Source organism: Myotis yumanensis, unplaced genomic scaffold, assembly GCF_028538775.1.
Source record: "Myotis yumanensis isolate MYYU_CA2020_CCGP unplaced genomic scaffold, mMyoYum1.0.hap1 SCAF_7, whole genome shotgun sequence".
NCBI lineage: Eukaryota > Metazoa > Chordata > Mammalia > Chiroptera > Vespertilionidae > Myotis > Myotis yumanensis.
Genome location: NW_027223758.1, coordinates 4,658,136 through 4,675,785, shown reverse-complemented (window position 1 = coordinate 4,675,785; position 17,650 = coordinate 4,658,136). Strand labels below are relative to the sequence as shown.

General features: G+C 44.3%; 1 protein-coding gene across 1 annotated transcript in view; it reads right to left on the bottom strand.

Annotated features, from left to right (window-relative positions):
* The window catches only part of SYCP2 (synaptonemal complex protein 2), a 97,217-nt gene that overhangs the window by 13,788 nt on the left and 65,779 nt on the right, over nt 1–17,650 (bottom strand). The window contains exons 30-33 of the mRNA XM_070421362.1: nt 10,224–10,261; nt 9,331–9,501; nt 5,133–5,334; nt 3,901–4,106 (exon numbers count right to left, since the gene is read on the bottom strand). Coding sequence (XP_070277463.1) covers nt 3,901–4,106; nt 5,133–5,334; nt 9,331–9,501; nt 10,224–10,261 — 617 coding nt within the window. The remainder of the gene's footprint in view (nt 1–3,900; nt 4,107–5,132; nt 5,335–9,330; nt 9,502–10,223; nt 10,262–17,650) is intronic.

The window sequence follows — 17,650 nt, the reverse complement described above, 5'->3', positions numbered from 1 at the left end:
GGGGGTCGCCTAAGACCATCCTGCATATCAGATATTTACATTACGATTCATAACAGTAGCAACATTACAGTTATGAAGTAGCAACGAAAATAATTTTATGGTTGGGTCACAACATGAGGAAATGCATTTAAAGGGCCAGAAGGTTGAGAACCACTGCTCTAAAGCAAATACTATAGTCATACTGTTTTCCTTCCTTTTTAAAAAAATCAATCTTTATTGTTGAGATTATTACAGATATCCCTATTTTTTCCTGCCATATATCTTCTCCACCTGGTTCTCACCTCGCCCCAGGCCCCTGTCACCCTATTGTCTGTGTCCATAGGTAATGCATACATGCATATAAGATCTTTTTCTAATCTCTTCCCCTTCCCTCCTCCCCCAAAGCCCCATTCCTCTGAGAATTGTCAATCTATTCTATTTCCATGCCCAATTCTATTCCATTCACCAGTTTACTCTGTTTACCAGATTTTTTCTTTGTGTGGAGAGTGACTACAGTGTTTGGACAGGTTCAAGCAGGGGTCCTCAAACTTTTTAAAAAGGGGGCCAGTTCACTGTCCCTCAGACCGTTGGAGGGCCGGACTATAGTTAAAAAAAAACCACTATGAACAAATTCCTATGCACACTGCACATATCTTATTTTGAAGTAAAAAAACAAAATGGGAACAAATACAATATTTATATTTGCATGTGGCCGAGGGCCGTAGTTTGAGGACCCCTGGGTTCAAACCTCAGACTAATGAGAGGGCACAGTCCTCTCATTGCCATGTGCAAGTCCCATCTTGGAGGGCAGAACACTCCCAGCACAATTATAGCCATCAGCTATAGTTGTAAGCTTGAACCTATGGTCTGAACATGTGGCCCCATGTGTCTGAGTAATGTGGGCTTGATAGAGTTCAGGTGCATGTAATTGAGATTAGAACAGTGTAAACATCTGAACCACGCCCTTACTTTACCTCATGGAATCTGGCTATAAAATAAAGACTTGGATTGCGAGTGCCGTCACTGTCTCTCCTTCAGAGAAGCAGCGTCCCACCGAGACCCAGCTTTATTCTCTTGTCTGTCTTTTCTAAATCCTTCACCACCCTGACACAGGTTCACCCTTGGCTGTGCTGGCGTGGCACATATTCCTTTGATTTTTAAATTCAATTGTTGATACATATGTATTTGTTGCCACTTTGTTGTTCATATTTTTTATCTTGACCTTTTTCTTCTTCTTCCTCTTAAAGAATACCTTTCAGCATTTCATATAATACTGGTTTGGTGGTGATGAACTCCTTTAGCTTTTTCTTGTCTGTGAAGCTCTTTATCTGACTTTCAATTCTAAAGGATAGCTTTGCTGGGTGGAGTAATCTTGGTTGTAAGTTCTTGCTATTCATCACTTTGAATATTTATTGCCACTCCTTTCTGGCCTGCATAGTTTGTTGAGAAATCAGCTGACAGTCGCATGGGTACTCCCTTGTAGGTAACTGTTTGTCTTTCTCTTTCTGCTTTTAAGATTCTCTCTTTGTCTTTTGCTCTTGGCATTTTAATTATGATGTGTCTTGGTGTGGTCCTCTTTGGATTCCTTTTGTTTGGGGTTCTCTGCGCTTCCTGGACTTGTAAGTCTATTTCTTTCCCCAGGTAGGGGAAGTTTTCTGTCATTATTTCTTCAAATAGGTTTTCAATATCTTGCTCTCTCTTCTTCTGGCACCCCCATAATTTGGATGTTGGTATGCTTGAAGTTGTCCCAAAGGCTCCTTACACTATCTTTATATTTTTGGATTCTTTTTTCTGTTGTTTGGGTGTTTTTTGCTTCCTCATATTTCAACTCACTGATTTGATTCTCGGGACCCTCTTATCTACTGTTGAATCCCTGTATATTATGCTTTAGTTCAGTAGTGTATGCTTAATTTCTGACTGGTTCTTTTCCATTTTTTTGGCATTCTCACTAAGATCTTTGAAAGTCTCACTAAGTCCCTTGGAGGTTTCTACAAGATTCTTGAGTAACCTTATAACTGTGATTTTGAACTCTATATCCAGTAGTTTGCTTTCTTCCATTTCTTTCATTTGTGACATGTTTCTTTGTCTCCACATTTTGGCTACTTCCTTGTGTTTGTTTCTATGTACTGGATAGCTGCTAAGTCTCCTTGAGTTGATAGAATGGCCTTGTGTAGTAGGTGTCTTATAGGGCCCTGTGGCCCAGCTTCCCCAATCACCTGAGGTGGACACTCTATGTACACCCCCTTGTGGGCTGTGTGCACAGTCTTGTTGTAGTTGAGCCTTGATTGCTGATTGTGTCACTGGGAAAAATTGACCTCTGGCCAGTTGGCTGTGGGCACCAGCTACGACTACAGTGGGAGAGCTGCTGTGTAGGAGACACCCTTATGAAGCAGGACTTGCTTCAGTGGGGCTTTGTGCTCACTGAGTCTTCCCCTTAAGTGTGTTGCTTATGGATGTGTAGAGTTGAAATCCGGTATGGTCTCACACTGACCACTGGGTACACTGGCTCTTGGGTCTCCAGAGAGGTGCAAAGTCAGCCACTGCCTGGGGCCATCCAGCAAGAGCTACAGAGAGATCTGCATATTCCTTCTCTTTGTATTAGGTTTGGAAGTGCCCAGAGGAGGCCCAGCTGTGAAGCAAAGCAGGCTGGTGCGGGTGCTGGGTCTTGGGCCTTTTAATAGGTTTGGGGCTCCCCTACCCAGCTGCAGCTTGTTTGATAGGTTTTTAGCCTGATAAAGGACAGGGGATTCATATGCAAAAGCTGCTGTGCATAGCTTGGATGGGGTTGTAAATTGGGTGGGGCAGGTCTCAGGGAATGACCAGAGCAGAGCAAACAGAAATGGATTCCAGTCAGTCCTGCAACTGGGGAGGTCCCTTCACAGGAACAAGACTGCTGCGAGCACCTCCGTCTGGAGAAAGCTGCCCCCAAGTTCCTGCCCTGATGCCAGACAGTCCAGTTTCTTCTCATATGTGTCTGGGTCCCCCAGAGTCTCACCCAGCACTGGAGCTCAGAGGAAGTGGGAGCTTGTAATTTCAATTCGTGGTGCTGGCATTTTAAGAGCAGCAGCTGGGTCTCCAGCAGCCTGTGTCACTCAGCTCCAATCTGCACTGGTTTTTATAGCCCATAGTTCTTACTGCCTGTAGGGACTTCTTTTCCCAGCTCTGGGACTCTGGGCTGGGCATCTGGTGTGGGGCTGGGACGCCTTGCTCCTCTGGGTGGCCTCTGCAGAGGCAATTTCCCTCCCGATTAAAAACGTGGCACGTGTGGGTGTCGGTCCAGCCCCTTCCATGCCTCCGCACTTCCTACCAGTCTCAATGTGCTTTCTTCTTTACTTCTCTAGTTGTAGTACTTCCATTCAGCCAGCTTTCCGGCAGTTATGGATGATGGTTGTTCTGTATTTTAGTTGTAATTTTGATGTGGTTGTGGGAGGCAGCAAGTACAGGCATTTGCCTACGCTGCCATCTTGGTTCTCCCCCAGCGTACTGTTTTCAAATGCAATTTTTGGCAATTTGCTTTGTCAACCTGTGATTTAGTAACTAAAGGTTACAAACTTCGAATTACGGTAGAATGTGAAACAAGTGTCAGTGTTGCAGGACTAAGCTTATTGAAATCTAGAAAATAAATTATGTAGTTTTGATGTATAGACAAATAAGCAGTGCCTCTTTGGAAACAAGCCTTCCCATCACAGCACTCTTGCCAGCACTCTGTGCTTCTCATACCACCACTTTCCTCCTGTCCAGCAGCTCTAATCAGTCTATTAGGTTTATTGAGGCTATTTTACTTATCAGTAGGATCCTATTCTCCCCCAGACCAGACACAAAAGCTTAAGCTATAGTAGATAAACAATGTGTATTTGATTAGAGGAAATGATTTACTAACTACAAATATATCTGATTAAGGAAAATATTCTATAATCTTACCAAAGAGAATGATTGTGGAATTGGTGAACAACTTTCTCTTGCACAGAGTAAATTTTTCACACTGTTTTTCAGTGACTTTACTGGTCCTTCCACTCCATATTTACTGTTGAAGGATTCAGGTGAGGAAGTTTTTGTATTAGATGATATGGATTTTGTTATACAGTCATGATCCGGAGTAAAATCCCTTCCTGTTATTTTTTCTGTGCCTATATTTCCTCACAAGACACAAATAAAAGAGAGATGGCAGGTTTTAATGATGTCTGATTTAGAACAGCATGATTAATTTAAGTTCTAAAGAATATATAATTTGTCAAATTCTCGAGTCTTAGCTGTATTTAAAAAGGATAAACTTTCACTAAATCAAGACGAAATTATGTTTAAAATATTATATAAGACTTTGAAAAATATTAAATGGGTCCATTTAAAATGTAATTGTAACCATAAGAATAGTCCAAATATTTCAAAACAAAATTATCTATAGTATAAGCTGCACTATAATGAGCAACCAGAGTATTTGACATCAGTACTATTATATATAAATCACAGAATTTTATGGTTGGAAAGACTTGGCAAATCATTTGGCTTAAATCCTTCATATATATACTAGAGGCCCAGGACATGAATTTGTGCGCGGGTGGGATCCGGCCAGGAGGAGGGGCCGCAGGCAATTGGCTAGCTGGCCCTGCCCCCTAGTTGAACTCCCAGTTGAGGGGACAGTTTGCATATTAGCCTTTTATTACATAGGATGAGGAAATTCATGGCTAAAATAAATCAATATAAGTGAATTCTCAGTTTTCAGAACAAATTAGGGCATGTGCATCTGTCTTCTTGAGTATATGCTTATCTGAGATGACAGCATTCCCAAGCATTGTGAAAATATTCTAGAAAAGAACAAAATAGCCACTTTAGAGGAAGTGTATATGTTAACTGATGTAAGTCTTGAATTTTAACTGAAATTATAGACATTTAGAAATGCTTAAAACATCCTTTAAAGGAACTGAAAGTATAAAAAGTACAAATATGAACAACTTCAGTATCATAGTAACATTGATCCCAAGTCTACTTATACTTAGCAAAGACCAAGTTCTGAGCATTAACTAGTTTCAAAATAAAATTTTGACTACCTATAATCTTAATACACCTCTCAAAATTAGTCTTCAATTTATATTTTCATATAATTAGTTATAATAAGGTTTTTAAATATTCAACTAAAGAAATAAGAAGATACTGACATCTCATTACTTCTATAGAGGGTGAACTCCCAGGTAAAGACACAGAAGATAAGTCAAGGCTGTTGTCTCTTATAGTAGTACTTTTTAGGAGAGATGAGTTTGCCCATTCTTTTGATATATCCTTTTGTGTTTCTGCAGAGCAGGCGTTCTGCTGTTTCTTTGGCAGCTTCATGGTTTTGCTTCTGGAATGGATATCCTCCTCCTAAATGTATTAATAACCTTCAAATTATACTATAATATAAGTAATTTAAATTACATTGAAATATTTATGAAATGTCTTATATTACTACATATGAGCATAGCAGGGGCTGCAACATGAGTAGTGAAAGACTCTAATACCCCCAAAGACATATGGGAAATTCACCAGAAATATAATATATACACTACTAGAGGCCCAGTGCACGAAATTCACGTTGGGGGTGGGGGTCATCCCTCAGCCCGGCCTGCATCCTCTCCAATCTGGGACCCTTCGGGGGCTGTCTGACTGCCTCTCGCAATCCGGGACCACTGGCTCCTAACCGCTCGCCTGCCTGCCTCATCATCCCTAACCACCTCTGCCTGCCTGATTGCCCCTAACTACCTCTGCCTGCCTTCCTGATCACCCCTAACTGCTCTCCTACTGGCCTGATCACCCCTAACTGCTCCCCTGCTGGCCTGATTGCCCCTATTGCCTCTGCCTTGCCCCACACCCAGGACCCAGGATTTCCTCCTCCGGCCAGTTGCGGGCACCCGAGACCCGGGCTTTTCTCCCTCTGGCCAGCTGTAGGCACCCAGAACCGGGGCCGGCTTCACCCAGGCTAGCCACAGCTGCAGAGGACCATAGGTTGGCGGCTTCACCCAGGCCACAGCTGCAGGTGCCCAGGACTGTGGTATGGGTGCTTGTCCCTCTCCTGGGCTGCAGCTGCAGGCACTGGTGCCCAGGACCATGGGGCAGGCGGCTTGTCCCTCTCCCGGGCCGCAGCCTGGCTGGTTCCCATTCCTCTCTCACAAGCTCATTTGTGCCTGGCTGGTCCCTATTCCTCTCTCCTCAGTGTTGAGTGTCTGAGCAGTTACAGTGTGATGGCATGAGGGTGTGAGGACCATTTGCATATTAGCTCTTTATTATATAGGACTAGAGGCCCGGCACATGAAATTCGTGCATGGAGGATGGGGGTGTCCCTCAGCCCGGCCTGCACACTCTCCAACCTGGGACCCCTTGGGGGATGTCTGACTGCTGATTTAGGTGGGATCGGGCCTAAACTGGCAGTCGGACATCCCTCTCAGAATCCAGGACTATTGGATCCTAACCACTCACCTGCCTGCCTGCCTGTATGCCCCTAACCACTTCTGCCTGCCAGCCTGATCACCCCCTAACTGCTCCCTGCTGGCCTGATTGACACCTAACTGCTCGCCTGACTGATGCCTAACTGCTCCCCTGCCGGCCTGATCACTCCCAATTGCCCTCCCTTGCCAGCCCAATGGCCCCCTACTGCCCTCCTCTGCCGGCCATCTTGTGATGGTGATACCACCTAGGCTTTTATTATATAGGATAATAAATACCACAAGAGATAACAATAAAATACTCTAAAGTTCAGGAGATTATACTCAGTTTAGTGAAAGCAGAGAGAGTTCCTGGGATCCAGGGCTCAGGAGTCTGGAAAGGAGGGTGGGGAGAGAAGGAGCATTGCGAGGATGGAGGCCTGCTGGCACACAGAGTAGACAAGTACAGGTCTCATTTGGAAACTGCAGGTATTCTGACTGTCACAGCCCTGGGGGTACACTAGGGAGGAGGGGAAATAAATTGGAAAGGTATTCTGATGCTTTGAATGCCTGACTACATGGAGATAGATACTCAAAGTTTTCCTTTGAAGATGGAGAAGATGAGAAGGTGGCCTGGGAAGACTGACCTGACTACATGTATAGTAAACTAAAATAAGACATTACCTTAATGTCTTCCACGTAAGAGGTAAGAAGGTTACAAACAAAGGGATATGGAGGTTTAACGATTTAAAATCAGAACAGTGGCCGAAACCGGTTTGGCTCAGTGGATAGAGTGTTGGCCTGCGGACTAAAGGGTCCCAGGTTCGATTCCGGTCAGGGGCATGTACCTGGGTTGCGGGCGCATCCCCAGTGGGGGATGTGCAGGAGGCAGCTGATCGATGTTTCTGACTCTCTATCTCTCTCCCTTCCTCTCTGCAAAAAATCAATAAAACATATTTTAAAAAAAATAAAATAAAATCAGAACAGTGTAATGGCCAGAGATACATACCTATAGTGCCAAACTCTTTAGGTTCAAACCATTTGTTTACCACTTCCTAGCTATGCTGATTTGGGCAAGTTCCTTCATCTCTCTGTGCCTCAATTTTCTCATTTGTAAAATGAGATGTCAATAACAGTACTAGTAAAGGGAACACTAGTTCACTGCTGGTGGGAATGCAGACTGGTGCAGCCACTATGGAAAATGGAATGGAGTTTCCTCAAAAAAATTAAAAATGGAACTTCCATTTGACCCAGAGATCCTACTTCTGGGAATATATCTTAAAAATCCTGAAACACCAACCAGAAAGAATATATGCATCCCTATATTTATAGCAGCATTATTACACTAGCTAAGGTCTGGAAACAGCCCAAGTCCCCATCAGTAGATGAGTGGATTAAAAAAGCTGTGGGAAATTTACACAATGGAATACTATGTAGCTGTAAAAAAAGAGGGATCTCTTACCCTTTGGGACAGCATGGATGAACCTGGAGAATATTACGCTAATTGAAATAAGCCAGTCAGAGAAAGACAAGTATCACATGATCTCACTTATTTGTGGAATCTAATGAACAAAATGAATTGATCAACAAAATAGGACCTGAGGCATGGAGACATGGAACAGACTGACATACCTCGATGTGGGGTTGGGGAGATGAGAAGAGATAAACCAAAGAACTTATATAGTTATATGCATAGCCCATGGACATGAGCATAGGGTAGTGAAGACCTGGGGCGTGGGTAGGGGCTAAGAGGAAGGCGATGGGAAGGGGAAACATCTCTAATACTATCAACAATAAAAAATACATATTAAAGATAATAATAGTACTAGTCACCTATAGTACTTAGGGAATTTTAAGAAGTCAAATTTACAAAGTACATATAGATGTTCCTCAATTTACAGTGGGGTATGTCCCCATAAGCCCACTATAAGTTGAAAATATGGTTGTAAAAAATGCACTTACTACATCTAACTACTGAACTTCATTAGTCTCATCTACTTAATTGTGCTCAGAACACATTAAACAAAAAACCCTGGCAACACAGTGCACTAGTGTTGTTTGTTGACCCTGGCAATGGTGTGCCTGACTGGGAGCTGTGGCTTGCTGCCCCTGGCCACAAATTGCTAGTCTGAGCAAAGATAAAACTTCAAAACCTGAAGAATGGTTTCTACTAGTTTCACACCAGTGTAAAGTAAAAAATTATAAGTTGAATCATTGTAAGTTGAGGACTTTTTGCACTTAAAATAGTACCTGGCACATTATAAACAACGTTTTAAAAAATATATATTTTTATTGATTTCAGAGAGGGAGGGAGAGACAGAAACATCCATGATGAGAGAGAATAATTGATTGGCTATCTCCTGAACGCCCCCCATTGGGGACTGAGCCCACAACCCGGACATGTGCCCTTGACTGGAATCAAACCCGGGACCCTTTAGTTCTCAAGCCAACGTTCTATCCACTGAGCCAAACCGGCCAGGGCTAAGGACCATTTTTTAAAACTTCATTTAAAAGCTTTCAAGCACAAGTGAGTAGGAATGGCTGTGACATTATGAGATTTAAGGAAGAAGTCAGGGATGGACAGAGAGAAAATAGTATATGAGAAGAACCTCAGATCCAGTAGTTTTACTTTCAATCAAGAGAAAGATCTATAGTTTCCTATCAGTCTGTACTTTCTTGAAGCATTTTGGAAAGATCAAGTACTTCTCTAATTCAAGGAGAAGTACAAATTCTTAAAGTTACAATTCTACTAGAGTAAAACATCTGTTTTGTAACACCAATGACAACTTATTACAAACATTATATTGCCTTAGGATCAATTTTTAGAATTATATGTTTTCTCATATAGAGGATTAAATCTTAAAAAGAAGTGGGCAGATACATTTGACATTTAAAAAATTCTATATTTAATATTTTAAAAGGCTTTTAGAAATTATTAATCTAAATTGTTTCTATTTACCTTTACTAGCAATTTCTCTTTCAATGAGTGTGAAACTTCTTGTTCACATTCTGATTCTGAATTTGAGAGATCTTTATAATTTTTTTGTGTGTTTGCTGCTCTTCGTGGAAGTCTGGTTCTCCCATCTAGAATGGTTTCATCTACCTTTTTGGTGATATTCTTCTTGGGTGTCTTGGGGAGAAAAATTCCTGAATATTATATCAATATTTGAGTTACAAGAAGCACAAGTTATTTGCTATAATATATTTCTAGAAATAAAAGAGATTTCAGACTAATATTTTTTAAAAGACAGGAGAATTTTACAAAAAAGACTGGAATACACCAGAGTATTACTTAGTGATAAAAACCTAGGGAATATCATGTTAACTAAAGTAATTCAGATAAAAACAAATAATGTATAATTTCAATTACATGTAGAATCTCAAAAACAAAACAGAAATCAACGCATAGATACAGAGCAAACTGATGGCTGCCAAAGCGGGAGGGGGGAAGGAAGGACAAAGGGGATAAAGATTAAGAAGCACAAACTTCCAGTTATATATTTTAAAAAGACTGGATTTTACATTTCCATTCCAAATATCTTCTCTATTGCCTTTTTATCCCTGTCATTAAAGGTTTGAAAGGCCTGATTTATATTACCTAACTTAAGTAAAAAAGAGAGAGAAAAAAAGAGATGTCAAAAATACCTTTCACCACAGAATAAAATAGACCTAAAACAGGCGAACATGTTTAAAAAGGCCGAAGGTAGGAAGTAAGGGTGCAAAGACTGACACAATTATGAGAAACAAGTGACTGATAAGGATAAAATTATGTGATGACACATGATTTTTTTTTCATGACAAAGAGAAAAATGATTTTAAAGGGATGTTTGAACACAAACTTGCAAGTTTTACCATTTTAGATCTTGGTTGTTCCCTTTCCAAAGATGGTCCTGCAATTCAAGAAAATAAGGTTAAATTTTTCAAATGGTTAAAACTGGCATTTCCCTTCTCCTTTATATTATAAAACTTTTTAAACATACAAGAGAATATGTAACATAAGTTATAAAGTTAACATCCATGATGCTACTATTCAGTTTAGGAACTACAGTGGAACCTCGATTCTCAAACTTAATGCGTTCCGGAAGGCTGTTCAAGAAGCACTGAATCATTTGTTCAAACACTGAATCATTTTTTCCCATTAGAAATAAGGTAAATTGAATTAATCTGTTCCAGACCTCCAAATGATTCCATTTTATTTAACACTAGAGGCCCAGTGCACAAAATTCATGCTTAGGTGGGGTCCATAGGCCTGGCCAGTGATCAGGTCCAACTGGGGCCAGGCCAATCAGGGCCCGGCTGGAGAGGGAGCGATGGTTGCCAGGCGGGGTGTGGAAGGAACAGATGCCGGACGCGGCCACTGCCGTCATCATTGGCACCCCGCCACCGTGTAGTACCCCCCCTCCCCCCCTCCTCCTTTCCTCACCACTGCACCACCACCACTGTGGGTGGGCGGCATGCTGATCGGGGCCTGCTGGCCAGAAGGAGGGATGAGGCATGGGAGTTTGGCTGCCAGACCCGAGGAGGGAGCCGGCCCTTAGCCCACCTGGGAAAGGGGCCATGTCTACTGCTACCCATCCCCAATTCTCCTTTCCAACCCTGGGGGCCGGCCCTAATAGAGTGATCAGGGCTTGCTGGCTGGTGGGGAGGGACCCCAGGAGGTTGGCCGGCTGGGGGTGGTTGGCTGTGGGAGTGCACTGACCAGGAGTCTGCTCCTGCATTGAGCATCTGCCCCTGGTGGTCAGTGTGTGTCATAGCAACCAGTCGTTCCAGTTGCTTAGGCTTTTATATATATACTAGAGGCCCGGTGCACAAAAATTTGTGCACTCGGGGCGGAGGGGGAGGGTCCCTCAGCCCGGCCTGTGCCCTATTGCAGTCTGGGACCCCTCGGGAAATAACGACCTGCTGGCTTAGGCCTGCTCCCGGGTGGCAGAGGGCAGGCCCAATCCCTAGGTGCAGCCCCTGGTCGGGCTCAGAGCAGGGCCGATTGGGGAGTTGGGGCGCTGCCCCCTGTCATGCACGGAGGAGGGCGGTTTGGGAGGTTGTGATGCCACCCTCAGTCACACTCAGGGTAGGGCCGATTGGGGGATTGGGGCACCGCCCCCTGTCACTCACAGAGCAAGGCCAATCAGGGGGTTGGGGCGCTGCCCCCTGTCACGCACAGAGCAGGGCCCATCAGGGGGTTGGGGAGCTCACCCCTGTCACGCACAGAGTAGGATCGATAGGGGAGTTGGGGCACCGCCCCCTGTCACACACAGAGCAGGGCCGATCAGGGGGTTGGGGCGCCGCCACTGTCACACTCAGGGCAGGGCCAATGGGGAGGTTATGGCTCTACCCCGTCACACACAGAGCAGGGCGATCAGTGTGTTGGGGAACTCCCCCCTATCAGGCACAGAGCAGGGCTGATCAGGGGGTTGGGGTGCCTTCCCCTGTCACGAACAGAGCAGGGCGGATAGGGAGGTTGTGGCCCCACCCCCTGTCACACACAGAGCCGCAGGGCGATCAGGGGGTTTGGGCGCTGCCCCGTCATGCTGATCCTGGTGCTGGGAGGCCTCGCGGCTCCGCTGATCCCAGTGCTGGGAGGCATATTACCCTTTTCCTATATAGGATAGAAGCCTGGTGCATGGGTAGGGGCTGGCTGGTTTGCCCTGTAGGGTGTCCTGGATCAGGGTGAGGGTCCCCACTGGGGTGCCTGGCCAGCCTGGATGAGGGGATGATGGCTGTTTGCAGCTGGTCACACACCCTTCAGGGTGGGGGTCCCCACGGGGGTGCCTGGCCAGTCTGGGTGAGGGGCTGAGGGCTGTTTTCAGGCTGGTGGGTGACTGAAGCTCCCAACCGCTCTTTTTTTTCTTTTTCTTTTTTTATTCTGGGCCAAGGCCTCTGCTGCTGAAAGCAGGTATCTGGTTTGTTTCGGTTCTATAATCGAAACACTGTATCATCTCCAGCTCTGAGATCCCTGACGGCTGAAAGCTGGTTTCTGGGGTTTTGTTTAGCTTCTATATTTGTTACAATGTTTCAAACTGCCAGCTCAGAGGCCAGCAAGGCAGGCGGGGAACGTTGGAGTCCTCCTTCACTGAAGCAAGCAAGCCTCATGTTCGCTTCAAGCTGCCTGGCTGCCAGCCGCCATCTTGGCTGGCAGTTAATTTGCATATCGCCCTGATTAGCCAATGGGAAGGGTAGCGGTCGTATGCTAATTACCATGTTTCTATTTTATTAGATAGGATAGACTAGAGGCCCGGTGCACAAAAGTTTGTGCACTCGGGGGGGGGGGGGTCCCTCAGCCCGGCCTATCCTCTCTTGCAGTCTGGGACCCCTTGGAGGATGTCCACATGCTGGCTTAGGCCCACTCCCTGAGGGATTGGGTCCAAGCTGGCAGTCAGACATCCCTCTGGCAGCCGGGCAGTCCTCGGGGGATGCCCACTTACCAGCAGGGGGCAGATCTAAGCTGCAGTCGGACATCCTTAGTGCTGCTGAGGAGGCGGGAGAGGCTCCCACCACCACCGCTGTGCTAGCAGCCATCATCCTGGCTTATGGCTGAGGAGAGCTCCCCATGTAGGAGCCCACTGACCCCCAAGGGACAGCTCCTGCATTGAGCATCTGCTCCCTGGCGGTGTGTGTCATAGTGACCAGTCATTCTGCTGTTAGGGTCAATTTGCATAGAGGCCTGGTGCATGGGTGGGGGCTGGCTGGTTTGTCCTGAAGGCTGTCCTGGATCAGGGTGGGGGTCCCGCTGGGGTGCCTGGCCAGCCTGGGTGAGGGGTTGATGGCTGTTTGCAGGCTGGTCAAGCCCCTCTCCCAGTGGGGGCCCTCACCCAATGGAGGTTTGGCCAGCCTGGGTGAGGGGCTGATGGGTGTTTTCAGGCTGGCCACACCCCCTTTAGGGTGGGGGGTCCACTGGGGTGCCTGGCTAGTCTGGGTGAGGGGCTGAGGGCCGTTTTCAGGCTGGCCAAGCCCCCTGGCGACGGAAGCTCCCAGCCTCTCCTTTTTTTCTTTTTCTTTTTTAATTCTGGGATTTATTTACCTTCTATAATTGAAACTTTGTAGCCTCGAGTGGAGTTCAGAGCCGGCCAGGGCGGGCCGGAAGCTTGGCTTCCTCCATTGCCAGGGGCAACGCAAGCCTCCTGCTCGCTCCAGCTCCGTGGCCACGGCCAGCAAAAGCAGGTATCTGGGGTTTATTTATCTTCTATAATTGAAACTTTGTTGCCTTGAGTAGAGCTCAGAGCTGGCCGCGACAGGCGGGAAGCTTGGCTTCCTCCATCACTGGGGCAACAAAGCCTCCTGCTTGCTCCAGCTCTGTGGCTTCCGGCCGCCATCTTGGTTGGGTCAATTTGCATATAGTCGCTCTGATTGGCTGGTGGGCGTGGCTTAAGGCATAGCAAAGGTATGGTCAATTTGCATGTTTGTCTTTTATTGGTGTAGATTTCTTTTATATAATACAATGTGTAATGTACTGTGTCATCTATAAACACTTTTTTTTCCTTTTTTTTAAAAATTAAATCTTTATTGTTCAGATTACATTTGTTCCTCTTTTTTCCCCCCCATAACTCCCCTCCTCCCAGTTCCCGCCCCACCCTCTTCCCTCACTCCCCACCCACTGTCCTCATCCATAGGTGCACGATTTTTGTCCAGTCTCTTCCCGCATCTCCCATTCCCCTTTCCCCCCCAAGAATAGTCAGTCCATTCCCTTTCTATGTCCCTGATTCATTATAATCACCAGTTCATTCTGTACATCAGATTATTTATTCACTTGATTCTTAGATTCACTTGTTGATAGATGCATGTTTGTTGTTCACAATTTGTATTTTTACCTTTTTCTTCTTCCTCTTCTTAAAGGATACCATTCAGCATTTCGTATAATACTGGTTTAGTGGTGATGAACTCCTTTAGCTTTTCCTTATCTGTGAAGCTCTTTATCTGACCTTCAATTCTGAATGATAACTTTGCTGGATAAAGTAATCTTGGTTGTAGGTTCTTGGTATTCATCACTTTGAATATTTCTTGCCACTCCCTTCTGGCCTGCAAAGTTTCTGTTGAGAAATCAGCTGACAGTCGTATGGGTATTCCCTTGTAGGTAATTGAGTCTCTTTCTCTTGCTGCTTTTAAGATTCTCTCTTTGTCTTTTGCTCTTGGCATTTTAATTATGATGTGTCTTGGTGTGGTCCTCTTTGGATTCCTTTTGTTTGGGGTTCTCTGCGCTTCTTGGACCTGTAAGTCCATTTCTTTCACCAGGTGGGGGAAGTTTTCTGTCATTATTTCTTCAAATAGGTTTTCAATATCTTGCTGTCTCTCATCTTCTGGCACCCCTATTATTCTGATGTTTGTACGCTTGAAGCTGTCCCAGAGGCTCCTTACACTATCTTCGTATTTTCGGATTCTTTTTTCCTTTTGCTTTTCTGTTTGGGTGTTTTTTGCTTCTTCGCATTGCAAATCTTTGACTTGATTCTTGCGCTCCTCTGGTCTGCTATTGGGTGTCTGTATAATATTATTTATTTCAGTCCATGTATGCTTAATTTCTAGTTGGTTCTTTATCATAGCATCGAGGGTCTCATTAGTTTTCGTGAATCTCTCATCAAGTTTATTGGCTGCTTCTAGCACATTATTGCAAGCCCTCAAAATTGCGTTTTTTAGCTCCATATCCTCCATTTCTGTCATGTTTTTTTGTCTCCGCATCTTTTATGCTTTCTTGGTGCACCCCCTTGTGGTCTTTGTGCGCAGTCTTGTTCTAGTTAATACTAGAGGGATTTGACCACCAGGCCGACTGGCTGTGAGAATCAGCTGTGTGGAAAACTTCTGTCCTCTGGGGAGGTGCTAATCTAGCCTTTGCCTGAGGCGATCCGGCAAATGGCTCTGCGCAGGGCTTGGGCAGGGCGGGATCAACAGGGCGGGTGGAGGGAGCGGTTATGGCTGCTCTCAGTCCCATTCCCAGAGGCTCTGCTTCTCAGAACCCCGGCAAAGGCTGCAAATCTCGGAGAGAAAGCTGCCCTCACGTTTCAACTCATGCCAGACAATCCCGCTTCTCCCGTTTGAGTGTGAGTCCCTAGAGACTCGCCCGGATCTGGAGCTCAGAGTCTGAGACTCCCTCCTGATTGAAAATGACAACCGCGCACCTCCGCACCTTTAAATTTTCCATACTGCGCCTCTTCTGAGCCTCGGTATGCTGTTCTCTTTCCTTCTAGTTGAAGTGTCTGTCCTCGGCCAGCCTTCCTGTGGTTCTGGGTGATGTCCATTCCGTCTTTTAGTTGTATTTTTGAAGTGGTTGTTTGCGGCAGCAATCTCAGGTGTTTACCTATGCTGCCATCTTCTATAAACACTTCTTAAATTTATCGAACCACCCTCTACTAGCCTTAAATGAATTTTAAATATATCACTGCCTCTGAAATGCTATCATGGGCTAACTGCTTTTCCTTTATCCAATCAACAACAGTTTTTCTACCTATTCAATTGCCCATGATTGTTGTTTTATGAGCACTTTCACATCCTTATCAACATTAATACTCTTTTTTTTAAATTGCTGATCTGTGGTCTTAATTCTTTTTTTTTTTATTTTTTATTGATTTCAGAGAGGACGGGAGAGGGAGAGATAAAAACTTCAATGATGAGAGAACCATGGATTGGCTGTCTTTTGCACACCTCCTACTGGGGATCAAGCCCACAACCCGGGCATGTGCACTTGACTGGAATCAAACCAGGGACCCTTTAGTCTGCAGGCCAAGGCTCTACCCACTAAGCCAAACCAACTAGAGCAACATTAACACTCCTGATGGTCTCTTTATGTTTTAAAATTGTGTTAATCATTGTATTCAACAGCAACAAAAACATTCTCTCCTTTGTTGCCTGAGAGATGCTTTTTGTCATGCTGAAGTATCAGCATGAAAAGGTTATCAGGTTGAAAACTGAAGTTTTGTCAACAACAGAGACATTATTTCTGTGAACAACTTGGTGGAGAACCACACTGTTTGAGATGGGAGATGCTCAAGAAATGAGGTTTTACTGTTTGACTGTAGATTGTCAATATGTTGAATCTACTTATATGTATTTTTTATGTGATCCTCTACATTCCCTCTGCTAAAGGGTAATCACTATCCTGAAATTTGTGTTTCTCATTCATTTGTCTCAAAAAAGGTTTTAATTCACAAATATGTATCCTAATCAATACAATCAACTTTATAAAATAGTCATGTTTTATGTAATATTCTATGACTTGCTTTATTTTTCACTCATTCTGTTTCTGAGATTTATTCACATTCTTGAGAGTAGCTTTAGACCCTATTCCCTTTTTTCTTTCAAGCACAGTTTCAATTTCCTGAATATTCTCTGAAGTCTAAGAAGTGGGATTATCCAAGCAAAGCAAGCAATGACGTTCTGGAAGGAAGATTCCCAGTCTTGGCAATAAGACAGCTCAGACATATTGACTTATCATTCAGTCCTTCAGCAGAGGGAATGTGGAGGATCGCATAAAAGAATACATATAAGTAGATTCAACATATTGACAGTCTATAGTCAGTCAGACCTCATTTCTCAAACGACTCCCATCTAGAAGAGTGTGGTTCTCCACCTAATTTTTCACAGAAAAAATGTCTTGGTTGTCAACCAAAACTTCAGTTTTCAACCTGATAACCCCTGACAAAAAGCATCTACTGGGCAACAAAGGAGAGAATGTTTTTGTTGCTGGTGAAATCAATGATTAACACAATTTTAAAACATAAAGAGACCATCAAGAGTGTTAATGTTGCCCTAGATGGTTTGGCTCATGGATAGAACATTGGCCTGCGGACTAAAAGGTCCCTGGTTTGATTCCAGTCAAGGGCACAAAACAATTCACTCAGAAGTTCAACTTTAAAAGTAATTACTGACTACAATATTCTAACCTTTCATGTCTCCCAAGATCTGTAATCTTCCACTTTGTCTTTATTTATACATCTTCCCACTAGACAGTAAGTTCCCTGAGAACATGTGAATCTTATGTTTCTCCAATGCTTCAAAGTCCACTAACTATGACTAGGTCTAGCCACATCTTTGAACATTTTCCCACAAATTTGATCTACATTCTAATTACTGCAATACTGCATCCTCTGAGCACACAAAGCTACTTCATACTTCTGTCTCTTTTTTATGATAATCTTGCTGCTTCTCTTCCTTGTGCATATGACTGGCCTCTCATCTGTATTCAAAAATCAGCCTCATATCTAAATACATGACAAAGTTCATTTCCATATCTCTATTTTTATTTCTTTTTAAGCCATTACCTCTTCTCCCACCTCACAGGTTGCTACTGGTTATTT